The sequence below is a fragment of the Drosophila montana genome, unplaced genomic scaffold (assembly GCF_035044405.1).
Source record: "Drosophila montana isolate Dmon_TW-CO22-7 unplaced genomic scaffold, ASM3504440v1 contig_203_1, whole genome shotgun sequence".
Taxonomy (NCBI): Eukaryota; Metazoa; Arthropoda; class Insecta; order Diptera; family Drosophilidae; genus Drosophila; species Drosophila montana.
Window position 1 is genome coordinate 677,751 of NW_026996956.1, and position 12,925 is coordinate 690,675.

At 37.3% G+C, this 12,925-nt stretch overlaps 2 protein-coding genes across 3 annotated transcripts; both read left to right on the plus strand.

Annotated features, from left to right (window-relative positions):
* Positions 1-2,100: 2,100 nt before the first annotated feature.
* Positions 2,101-3,815, plus strand: LOC135426495 (uncharacterized). 2 transcript variants are annotated; one of them, XM_064679599.1, is made up of 3 exons: positions 2,141-2,569; positions 2,638-3,504; positions 3,565-3,815. In XM_064679599.1, exons 1-3 carry the CDS (start codon positions 2,365-2,367, stop codon positions 3,765-3,767), a joined length of 1,275 nt encoding a protein of 424 aa, XP_064535669.1. In that variant the 5' UTR covers positions 2,141-2,364; the 3' UTR covers positions 3,768-3,815. The 2 variants fall into 2 exon arrangements, with proteins under 2 accessions (XP_064535670.1, XP_064535669.1); XM_064679600.1 differs by lacking the exon at positions 2,638-3,504 and having other exon boundaries at positions 2,101-2,569.
* A 969-nt stretch (positions 3,816-4,784) lies between these two features.
* LOC135426414 (uncharacterized) lies at positions 4,785-9,402 on the plus strand. Its single transcript, XM_064679482.1, has 8 exons — positions 4,785-5,080; positions 5,149-5,642; positions 5,713-6,079; positions 6,144-6,337; positions 7,822-8,026; positions 8,092-8,588; positions 8,655-9,021; positions 9,078-9,402. The coding sequence occupies exons 1-8, from the start codon at positions 4,882-4,884 to the stop codon at positions 9,269-9,271; spliced, it is 2,517 nt and encodes an 838-aa protein (XP_064535552.1). The 5' UTR covers positions 4,785-4,881; the 3' UTR covers positions 9,272-9,402.
* Positions 9,403-12,925: the final 3,523 nt, after the last annotated feature.

The window sequence follows — 12,925 nt, forward strand, 5'->3', positions numbered from 1 at the left end:
AAGAGGTTAATTGAAAGCTGCAAAGTATAAAGAACCTACAATCTGCTTGCAAAACGACTGCCCAAAAAGCTTATTTCATATCACGCTGACAAATATAAGCAGATCTACGCCAAAGTTTGAATATACATATAAAGCTGGAAAAGTCAGAAAACAAATAGAAGCTCTTTGCTAGTACAGAAAAGATAACGAAACTTTTCACAACAATTGTCAAATAGAAAGTGAAATTGACAACAGATAGAAAAAACAATGGACCCGCCAGCAAAGTGCCGGATTGGGTGCAGCCCGATTTATTTGTGGATCTGCTCAAAGAATCCGTCAAAAATTCTCCAAAAACAAAAGCTTCAAAGATGAGAGCGGCTCGGCGATCATGTTGCGTGTGATCATCGTAGTAGAGCTGAAAGGTATGGTGATTTATTTAGAAGGGCATAGGATTCCACTCAAACAGTCTCAACATCTTGTTGATAGCAATGAAAAGTCGGTGTCCTTCATGCTTCAGGTGCCACATCTGATGGAACTTTGCCAAAAGATGATGGAGCACAATAATATCTTTGAAGAGGAGCGTAGGATGTATAATAAGTATCTACATTCCAGAGCTGGAGCAAATCTATTGTGATGCCGGGTTGGAGGTGAAATTCGGTGCTAAAGCCTATGAACTCAAAAATTCGAAGACAGATTATATACTGCTGGTGGATCTATCAACCAAAGGCTTTAAAAATATGAATCGTTTAGAGGGACTGGACCAGAGGGAGTGCACATTGAAGCAGCTCTACAAAGGCTGGCTCAATGGCATGCCGCCTCCGCTGTGCTTGTTAAGAGCTGTGCCACATACGAAGGGTATGAGGTGTACATAGAGCAATTGGTATGTATATAAGATCAATATTAAATTATTAGTGTTATTTTAAATTGCATTGCATTGCAGCCCAAGATAGTTGAGGGCATGTTTAGAATGGCCAAACTAGACCCATCCGTGTTTAATGTATTAAATCATGGTGATTTTTGTTGTACTAATAATACATATGTTCTCTCACGACGCTTTTGGCAAACTCAAGGAAACATTACTGGTGGATTTTCAAATGCCATAGGAAGCAACTCTAGCTCAAGATTTGTACTTCTTTCTGTTGTCCTCAACCAAATTCGAGGATAAGCTGAGAAAATTTGATTACTATGTCAAGTTCTATCGTGAAAACCTTGCCAAAAATCTTTAACTGCTCAAGTATACGAAAGGAGTGGCCTGCCTTCAGGACATATACTTGACACTCCTTAAATACAGCTTTTTGGGTAAGCTGTACATATAATCATATTTTTGATATTTTTATCATAAGATATTTTTTTTATTTTCACTAAGGCCATCTTACTGCCACGGGCATTATGACAGCCGTTTTCTTGGATCCTTCGCAAGATGCCAATCTTGAGATGTTTCTCGGCGACTCCAAAGAGAGCAATAAGTTTAAGACCCTGATCAATACGAATCCGCGCTTTCACAATCATATTCAGGTCGTAGTACCTTGGCTACTAAATCGTGGCGCCTTGGAGAGTGTACTGTATAGAAAATTACAGGAAAAATTCTAAAACAGTTAAATGAGAATCATTAAATTTTTATGACAGTTGATTTATATAATATAATTTATATAACCTATTCGAACTTGCGTAAAAAAATTAGAAGAAGAGACTAAAAAGCTTCAAAATCTTAACAATCGTTTTTGTTTGCATTGGTTATTACTGTTCTATAAAAATATTTACAATTTTCTGTATAACAAGTGTATGTCAACTTGACAGCTTTTGAATTTAGAACTTAAGTAAAACTTCTAAAAGCGGATTTAAAAATGTTTCACATTTTGTTGATGTGATTTAACAGTTGTGCTCCGACATCAAAATTCATTTACGCACATTAGGAAAATTAAGAACATGCAAGGCCTTTACAATTTTAAGGTCGTTCCTAGTTGCTTGCTTCAATCTCCTCAATTCTTCCATGCTATACTGTATATTGATCTGATTTTGCACTAAATCGTTTTGGTTATAAACAATTTTTTAATTTATCTAACCAATATATTTGTAACTTTATTTTTCAATAATAGCTATCTGAAACTCTGTTACTCCTATCAGCCGCCAATATCATTTCTATTTCAACTTTGATCTCAAAATGGAAATGCCTAAACCAATATTGAACGATTTTAAGAATTTCGATAATCTCAGTAGATCGCAAAAATTTGTGGTGAAATACCGATAGTTACACAAGAGCTTTAGGAGCTTTAAGCTCTTTAAAATTGTTTGTATATATACCGGTTAATTGTTCTACTGCCAGAGTTTTTCCACGGAAATCGCACTGACTACAACCGACTTGTATTTGCTTAAAGAGTCTTAAAAATGTCATCAAACAGTCAAATCACAACAAATGATGTGAGGGTCAAACTTCCCGAATGGTTAAAGGCCGAACTTTTTGAGCAGCTGCTTAAAGATACCTTCCAAAGTTTCAAAGCAATAAAATCATTTAAAGCCATGCCGGGCACAAAACCTGGTGATAATTATGCCACGGTTATGCTCCGCATTGAGCTCGAAGTGGAACTCAGTGGTAAGTGGGAGTAGAAGACATTCGATAAGATTTTTGGTGAAAATTATATGCATATATAATCTATATAGATAACATAACCAAATCAATATCGTATATGCTAAAAATACCGCACGTTTCGGATTCATATCATGAAACCCTTGGGAAGAACAAGTTTAGCATATTCGATATGGAACGGGATATGTTCACGATATATGTGCAAGAGTTCAAGCAGCTTTATAGCCATGTTGGTTTAGAGATTGAGTTTGGTGCCAAGTGCTATAAACTTGATATACCATATGAACATGTACTACTAGAGGATCTGAAACCGAAAGGATTTCAATCGGTCAATCGCCAGGCAGGGGTGGATGAGGAGCATACCCTTTGTCTGCTTACAAAACTCGCGCAATGGCATGCCGCTTCGGCTGTTCGGGTAGACACAATTGGACCCTATCCCGTCCAGATGTCCGAGAGCGTTTTTAACGAGGATGGCAAAGATTTCATAAGCAAACTGACCGATAATATGATACCTTACGTTCTGAAGTCCCTGAAAACAATCGAGGGACATGAGGCTTACTACGATGATATTAAAAGTATGGCCGGTCACATTACAGGAAAAATTCTACAAGTCGCCGCTGTCGATCTAAACGATTTCAATGTGTTGAACCACTCTGACTGCTGGCTGAGCAACATAATGTTCCTCTATGATAGAGGAACGGGAAAATTATTAGATTCTTATCTGGTTGACTATCAAATGTGTAAATATGGTAGCGTTGCATTCGACTTACTTTATTTCCTGTTATCATCGCCGAAATTGGAGCTCAAATTAAACAAATTTGATTATTTTATTAAACAATATTACGACCAGTTGATAAAGCACCTGAAGCTATTGAATTACAGCAAAAAACTGCCCAGTCTTATAGACATACAGACGTCACTCCTGAAAAATGGTATTTGGGGTGGGTACTAAGCAAATTGAAAAGCCCGTTGGCCGCCTTTTAATGTTCTCTTCTTTACAGGGTATTGGACGGTGTGCGGTGTCATGGCTGGAAGTTTACTGGAGGACACCCAAACTGCCAGCTTTGATAACTTATTTTCCAATACGCCAGAGGCTGATGAATTTAGAAACCTCTTATACTCCGGAAAGATATATAAAGAGCATTTAAAGCTTGTCTTGCCTTGGCTACAAAATCGCGGAGCTCTTCAAACTGAGCTTAGATAGTTATAGCTAAAACATAAGTGTTAATAATAAATTTACTCTAACCTTTTATTTCGCAATGTTTTTTTTTTTTATTAGACATATATACTGTTTGTAGTATGGCACTTAATGAAAGTACGTGCTTATCTATAAAGTGTGAGTCCAGTACAAGCATACATATATGTACATGAACTAAACACTTTTAAACTGATTATTGATTTAAAATATTGGCGAAATATCTCTGTTGAAACTTAAAAGTCGTTCTCGTTTATGACACAGATCCCTACTACAACAAAGAATTAGATTATTACCGCGAAAGACTGAGAGTCTAGCTAACAGATTTATACCCAACCTCCTTGGGCTGTATAATTGAGTTTGTTTTTATATTTTGAATTTTCATGACGATCCTTAAAAATGAATCTAAACCCGAAACCAAGAAATTAAGGCGAAGATCTTTGAAAAAAGTATCATAAAACTCATAAGCTTGGGGGTGGAATTTCGTAGAGCCGCGCCTTAGCGGGCACCTTCATAGAACGTAACTACAATAAATTTAATCACTTACGATTTGGCCGGTGCTTTGATCGCCAATCAGTCAGACAGTCGGGACAAATAGTTTTTGTATAAAGCTGAAGTGGAATTACACAATTCGTAGTAGAAAACAATAATAATAAGTTCAAGTATGCTTGGCATATTAATACTCATTATCAGTGCTATATATAATTCACAATATACCCAATACTAAATATGGTAAAATGGAAAATGCTTAACGTTTAGGTCAATGCACCGCACAGTTATATCTAAGCTCCGAAGCAATCAGAGAGAGCTACAAGAACACAAACAGTCAATAAGGAAGCTCTCTGAAAATACTGAACAACTTTAACGTAATTCACAATGTTTTCATATGTATTCAGAGAGGGCCAGAAAGCTTTGATATTTGTTGTGGGAATTTGGCTCTGCTCATATTTCATTTTAGATAGCAAGTTTTCAACATTTGAGGCTTACGGCTGGGGCGAGTAGTATAAATAAACGCTGCGCAAAAGCTAGAGAATTATTAGAATCGTGCTGGTAACTACAGGAAACACAACTGCGCAACGTAACGATTCTGTCAATATTTTAATAGCTCAATTATTAACTGAAAATGGCGACAGAATCAAAGCCCGATACCACAGCAAGCAATGTGCCCGACTGGGTGCAGGCCGAACTTTTTCTGGATGTACTGAGAGAATCGGTTAAGGGGTTCTCAAAAATAAAGAGCTTCAAGGCCGCCAGCGGATCGGCAGCAGGTGAAAACTATGCGACGATCATGTTGCGTTTGAATATAGAAGTCGAACTGGAGGGTAGGTGATCTCTTTATACACTTATATCTGATAAGTGAATAAATAACCCACCTCGAAAACAATTACAGATGGCAAGGAGAAATCAGTCTCCTATATGCTCAAACTGCCGCATCAAATGGAGATCTATAAAAAGATGATGGAGGGCAACAATATATTTGCGATTGAGTTTACCATGTACAAAACGATTGTGCCCGAGCTGGAACAAATTTATCGTGACGCCGGAGTGGAGGTGAAATTCGGTGCCAAGGCCTATGAGCTGAAGGGCGCTAAAACAGATTACATACTGCTTGAGGATCTGGCACCTAGGGGTTTTAAGAACACCAATCGCACGGAGGGCTTGGATCAGGAACATACAGAGTGTGCTCTGAAAAGGTTATCCATGTGGCATGCCGCTTCCGCGATGCGTGTTGCCACCAAGGGAGCCTATCCAGAGAACTTGACGGTTGGTTTCTACAAGGAGGAACTGCGTCCAATGATAGCTGAGATGAATAGTAATTTAACAAAGAATTTTCTTAGCAGCGTTAAGCTGTACGAAGGAAATGAGGATTACATAGAAAAACTGGTAAGTGGAGCGAAGGAGAATCCTTAACAAAGGCTTGATGACATTTCATGATTTTTAAATCGCCTTTTAGAGAGATTTGGAGACCAATACCACTGATCAAATGTTCAAAATGACCAAGGTAGATCACAATAACTTTAATGTGCTGAATCATGGTGACTTTTGGAGCAACAATATGATGTTCTCACACGACGCCTTTGGAAAAATCAAGGATATATGTTTAGTCGATTTCCAAATGCCAAAGTGGGGCGTAGTAGCACAAGATTTATACTACTTTCTCCTGTCCTCAACTAAGCTCGAGGATAAGCTGACGAAATTCGATTACTACATCAAGTTCTATCATGATAGTCTTGTTGAAAACCTAAAGACACTGAAGTATCCGAAAACTCTGCCTACATTACGCGAATTGCACATGACCCTCTACAAGTATGGCTTCTGGGGTGAGTTTATAATAATAATTATATTTTATGACTTTATCTGATCAATTTTACCATTATTTCCTAGGTTACCTGACCGCCACAGGTGTTATGAGCGCCGTTCTGGTCGATCCCACCGAAACGGCCAGCTTTGAGAACTTCCTCAGCGACTCCACAGAAGGCACCGACTTTAAGACCTTGCTCTATACCAATCCACGATATCGTAAACATATCCAGGCCATATTGCCTTGGTTGTTAAATCGTGGCGCCATTGAAGGATTCTAATATGCATTTGTATCTATGTATATGTAATATATAAAACACATATCAAGTGTTTGATAGGTGCTTTTTCGCGCTATGGGGTCCAATGGGTCACAATTAAAAAATGAATTTTGGCGCGACAACATGACCAGTAAACGTTGCCTATTTCGTGTTTTCATGCCCAACAATATCAGCAATTTGTGTATTTGAACTCTATTAAAGTAAAGACGAGAAAGAAGGGCTATCTTCGACACGCTGAAGATTTAATACCTTTGCAGACCCAACCTTTTCATAATGCTCATAGTGTTTTGCCCGTATCTAAGAAGCACAGGGAAAATAGTTAATGCCGAGTATGGTTAAGATATCTTGAGAAACTTAATTTTCGAACGACCGTTCCTATGGCAGCTATATGATAGCTGACTACTACTACTATCGGACAACTGTCCGATGTAAATAAGATTTTGCATAAATGGAGGGAGCATAGTAAAACTAATAAATGCGGTTGGTCACGATATCTTGATAAACAAAAATGTTTTCCATACAACTTAATTTTCGACCGATCGTTCCTATGGCAGCTATATGATATAGTTGTCCTATGTTGATAGGATTTTGCATATATATGAGGAGCATAGTAAAACTAATAAATGCCGAGTTTGGTCAAGATATCTTGAAAAACAAAAAACAATTGCATACAAGAAACTACTTTTCGACCGATCTTTCCTATGTCAGCTATATGATATAGTGGTCCGATTTTAATAGGATTTTGCATATATATGAGGAGCAAAGTAAAACTAATAAACGCCGAGTTTGATCAAGATATCTTGATAACAAAAATGTGTTTTATACTTTTCGACCGTTCATTCCTAAGGCAGCTATTTGATATAGTGGTCCGATCTAGCTGGTTTTGACATATGAACTGCGTGCAACAGAAAGAGGAAATTCTGCAAAGTTTCATAAAGATAGCTTTAAGACTGAGAGACGAGTTCGCATAGAAACAGACAGACGAACAGACAGACATGGCTATATCGACTCGGCTGTTGATACTGATCATGGATATATATACTTTATGGGGTCGGAGATGTCTCCTTCTATGCGTTACACATTTTACGGCAAAATTATAATACCCTCTGCAAGGGTATAATAAAACTATATCATAAGCTCTTTAACATGATAATAACGCTTTGCAAATCTAGGAAAGATAGGGGCTTACAATCGAACTTTACCTCGGAGCTCAAAGCTTTTTTGTTTGATTGAAATGCTGCAAGGCCTGACTCTGATAGTCAAAAAGAAGAGAAGCAGATTGATAAAAGAAGAGAGTGCTACGACTACAAATACGCCCGATAGTGCTTTTGCAAATAAAAGAGAAGAAGCGAAAGCGTTCAAGTGCAATATACAGAGCTGCAAAAGCCGTCGAAACATTAGAAGTGAATTGGACAGCGTCGGAAACACAACAACGTCAACCTAAACGAATGCGCAATAAATTTTGATTGCTTAAATTAATAAAAACAAAAATGTCCGCCGAATCCAAACCCGACCCATCCCCCAAGAACGTGCCCGATTGGGTGCAGGCCGAAACATTTTTGGATGTGCTCAAAGAATCGGTTAAGGGGTTCTCAAAAATCAAGAAATTCAAGGCTAACAGCGGATCGGCGGCTGGCGAAAACTATGCGACGGTCGTGTTGCGTCTAAATATAGACGTCGAGCTGGAGGGTAATTGAATTTATTTATGCTCAATTAGACTTAAAATAGTTATTATCCAATACTATATATTTTAGATGGCACTGTCAAGGCCGTATCCTATATGCTTAAGGTGCCGCATCAACTGGAAATGTTTCAGGCAATGATGGAGCATACTAAAAGTATCTTTGATATAGAACGCAATATGTATAATATCCATGTGCCCGAGATGGAACAATTGTATCGTAATGCTGGTGTGGACATCAAATTCGGTGCTCAGGCGTATACTGTAAAGGGTGCTGAAACAGAGTATATACTACTTGAGGATCTGGCGCCGAGGGGTTTCAAGAACTCTAATCGGCTGGAGGGTTTGGATCAGGGGCACACCGAAGCTGCTCTGCGTAAGTTGTCCATGTGGCATGCCGCCTCCGCAGTGCGTGTGGCCAACAAGGGTGTCTATCCGGATCAGCTTATGGTTGGCTTCTACAAGGAAGAAAACCGTGTAATGATGTCCGAGATGAACAAACAATTGACCCAGAATTTTCTCAAGTGCTGTGCAACCTACGAGGGCAATGAAGAGTATATAGAGAAAGTGGTAAATTGTGTACAGCCAAATCGTGTAAGTTACCATATTGTATTATTTATGTATTTCTTTCCTTAGCGAGCTCTGCAGCCCAAGATAAATAATGAACTCTTTAAAAAGTCCAACATCGATACCAACGAATTCAATGCACTAAACCATGGTGACTGTTGGAGCAACAATATAATGTTTTCACACGACTCCTTTGGAAAAATCAAGGAAACCAGTCTGGTGGACTTTCAATTACCGAAATTCGGTTCGGTGGCGCAGGATTTGTACTACTTTCTGCTGTCCTCAACCAAATTCGAGGATAAGCTCACCAAGTTCGATTACTATATCAAGTTCTATCATGAAAATCTTTCGGAAAATCTAAGACTATTGAAATATCCTAAAGTCGTGCCTACGCTTCGTGACATACACCAATCGCTTTTCAAGCATGGAATTTGGGGTTAGTATAGCTAAAAATTAATATTTAGTTTATTATACTATACCTTCCATTTGTAGGCTTTATTACCGCAACGACCATTATGAGCGGCATTCTACTGGATCCCTCAGAAGCCGCCAATATTGAAAACTTTTTAAGTGATTCCGCTGAGGGCAACGATTTGAAAACCCTGCTCTATTCCAACGCACGCTATCGCAAACATATCCAAGTGGTGTTGCCTTGGCTTCATAATCGTGGCGCTCTCGAAATATAAATTTATATTTAGAAGCGTTTTATACCAAAATCGTAAACATTTCTGCTATCGACAGTTTGATCAATAATTTCCTTATCGGTATTAGATTATTGTAAAAAGTATTGTCAAATAAATTTTATTTGTGAATCGGACTAGATAACAGATTTATAGTTGTTTGATTCGGAGAAAGCAGTTTGAATGCTATAAAACATTCACATTTTCCCACCCAAAAACCTAAATGCACTATCCAATTTGCTTGGTGCTGATTTATAAATAAGGTATGTTTTGTGAAAAATTTATCTGATATCATATTACTATTTACATAAATAAATACCAACGTGTTCAACAAATTAAATTAGAAGCAGTTTATTAAGACAAAACATAAGAAAATGTGGCAAAAACAAAAAAATAAAATCATAAATCTAGAAACACATATGTACATATCGTATACATTTGAGCATTGTAATAGGTATAAGCAAAAAGAACAAATTGCTAAGTCTGGAATGTATGATTGTGGCTCGTGTTCGTGCTGTATGGTGTTGGCAAAAATTTAAAAAATATCCCAAGAACTAACAAATACTTAAAAACCAAACTTTGTGTATTTGTGCAAAGCAAATACTAAGCCACAGACACCCATAAACTGAAATCTTTTGAAAGCTTTTGTGAGGCGTTGTCGATATATCAAGTTGTTAAATGCCCAGCGGCATTAGTACATTGTGGGTGCTGACAACGGCAAGTATACTGGCATCCGGGCGCAGAGGATATATATATATGCGGGTGCATAAATTATATTTTACATATATGTATATGCATATATAGTTATATTTAACGAATCTTTAAGAATAAGTATATACACTATTTTACTGCTAGATCATACACGCACATTTTGTGACATTATTCCAATACCGTTTGTAATATCATAATAGTATTGTGTAATCCATGTGAAGGTCTAACCATCATGAGAAAGTTCAGTTGTACTGAAGAATCGTTTTGCCAGTTTACGCAGGATCAAAAGCTTCAAGCCGGTAGCTGGACTTAAGCCGGGCGAAAAAGACTCCGTAATAATGATGCGTTTGCATTTTGAGAGGGAACTTGGAGGTAAATAAAAGTCAAGGTAAAAAAAATATTATATTAAACTCGCTTTATTGTTAATGTAGATGTAGATCAGGAACGTAGATCGTTTGGTGGTTCTGAACCAAGCTCACGTGCTGGGTGTCCTGACCAAACTAGCACAATGCCAAGCCGCCTCAGCAGCACGCATTGAGTTTATTTATTTATTATTATTTTTTTTGTTATTTATTAATGGTCGACAAGACAAGTGTCTTCCTATTTATTAAAACATTATACATACATTATAAGAATTAAATGCTAAAAGACTAGTTAGAATACACAACATGGGTTTGTCGGTAGGCATTGTGTCTGTCTTTTTTCTCTTTGGTAATTGTGCTAATGCGGTCTTCTTTTCTTTGTTGTCTTCAGACTAGAAGACTGCTCTATTACTCTTTCCACCAGTACTGCTGGATCGCTCGGTAGATGCCAATCAGAGGATTTTGTTACGGAAACAGCAGATGGGGAAGGCCTGAAAATGCAAATGTATTCCAATGCCCGATATATGAAACATGTCAGTGCTATATTCCCCCGGCTGTTAACTTCCGGTGCTCTACAATTTTAAAGTGCTTGCAGATTTCGGTACTGCTTCTTAACCAGGTGGTGACAAGCTGTTTGTCAAAATTCTCCAAGACTTTATTAACATTTCTTTCAAGGGTTTTCACTCTTTTCGAAAAATGCATTACTCCTTAGTGGAAATGGGGGTACAAAATGTTGTGGGTGACGTTTCGTTCTTAAATTTATTTCCTAAGATCTATATGAAAAATCATTTGAGACGACTTTCACAGTTTTCGCAGAATCTAAGCTTCCTCGGTGGAAAATGAGATTCAAAGATTATTTGGGATAAGTTTTAAGTTTTGTCCGATTTGCTTCAAACTTGATTTCAAAGCCATCCATTTGAACTTAATAAACACATGCTTTAGCGATTTGCGAAATTCCACCCACAACTGTGGTTAATTTGCGAAAATCGGTTGTACATTTTTTTGCCTACCATCCGATCGGTTTCAAAATCATTTTCAAAGACCTATGTGAGAATTTATTTAATACGTTCTTGGGTGGCAATGCGGGTCAAAGGTTTATTAAAAGAAAGTTCATTCTTCAGCTTCAAGATTCTCACCGCCAGACTAACATAGCTGGACACCGTTGATTCCAACACTTGGATTTTTATTCGATGCACTTAAAACATATTTTTAAATAGAAGTTCAATTTTCCACGGGAGTTTTCTTAGTGCAAAGGTAATATCTAAACTTTTTTAGCACAAAACGTTCCACGGATAAGGCTGGGCAATACCCGCTAGTAATATATATTTTGTTGTCTGTTTAAACGTCTTTTTTGTCGTTACCAATATACTTCAACCGCGGTCCGGAAGTCTTTTTCAGGTCGTATATTATTAACTCTCTGCATCACTTGACGTAAAAAGTAATACAAAGAAAGCTAGACATCCAGCTATCTCTATATAGAAAACTGGGTTTTCTGGCTGATTAACTGATTGTTGACGAACGTACAGCCCAAGTCGTAAGAACTAAGGAGCTGAATCGGAGTTTTGAAAAATTCCATCCGCAAGTATGAAAATCGCGAAAATCAGTCTAAGCAACGTCTTTATTAACCAGCCGATCGGTCTAACTTATTTTCAAAGATCTTTGCTTCAATTTATATGATAGTTGGACAACCCATTCCTTCTTGGTGGAAATATGGGTTACAAATTTGGTGGGTAAGGTTTCGGACTCAAATTTACAACCAAGAATCTTAATGAAAATTTTTGAGACATTATTCATACTTTCCGCAAAATGCAAGCGTCCTCGCTTCACAGTTTTTTTGGGCGCAGTTATAAGATTGGTGCTATTGGCTTAAATCTTAGTTTCATAGCCCTTTGTAAAAATTCATCGAATACGTTTTTCACACTTTACGCAAAATGCAGTCCTTGGACGATAAATGCGGGTCAAAGGTTTAATTAGCAAGTTATCGATTTTAGAGTCATTTGCAATGATCTATAAAAATATTCATTAAAAACGAACTAAAAATTTGTTGCCAAATCCGAGACTAATCGGAGGAAAACGCAGGTCAATGATTTTTGGTGCGAAGTTTTATAATCCGCCGACCGCATACAAACTTACTTTTTTAGCCCAAGATACAAATTTTGTAAATACGTGATTTAGCGATTTTCAAAATTCCACCCGCAATTGAGGAAATGTTACTAACTTACTTTTAAAACTCTTTGCATAATGCATCTTTTGTATGAAAAATGCGTTGAATGTACAAAATGTTGTCGTTTTTTTTTTTTTTTTTTGGTACAGGCTTCACCCAGCGAGACTAGAATAGACAAAAAACGTTGATTTAAACTTTTGATTCTTATTCGTTTTTATTGAAACTTTTTTTAATATCTGTCGGAAAATGGTTGGAAAATTGATATCTCAAAATTGCCTGGAAATACCAGCTATTATAATACATATACAAATGTAATGCAAGAAGTCTTTATATGTGGTGGGTCTCCTCAGGATACAGGCCTGTTTTTTTTATACTTAGTTTAAAATCTATATATTTCAACAGTTCCATAATGATCGATTAATA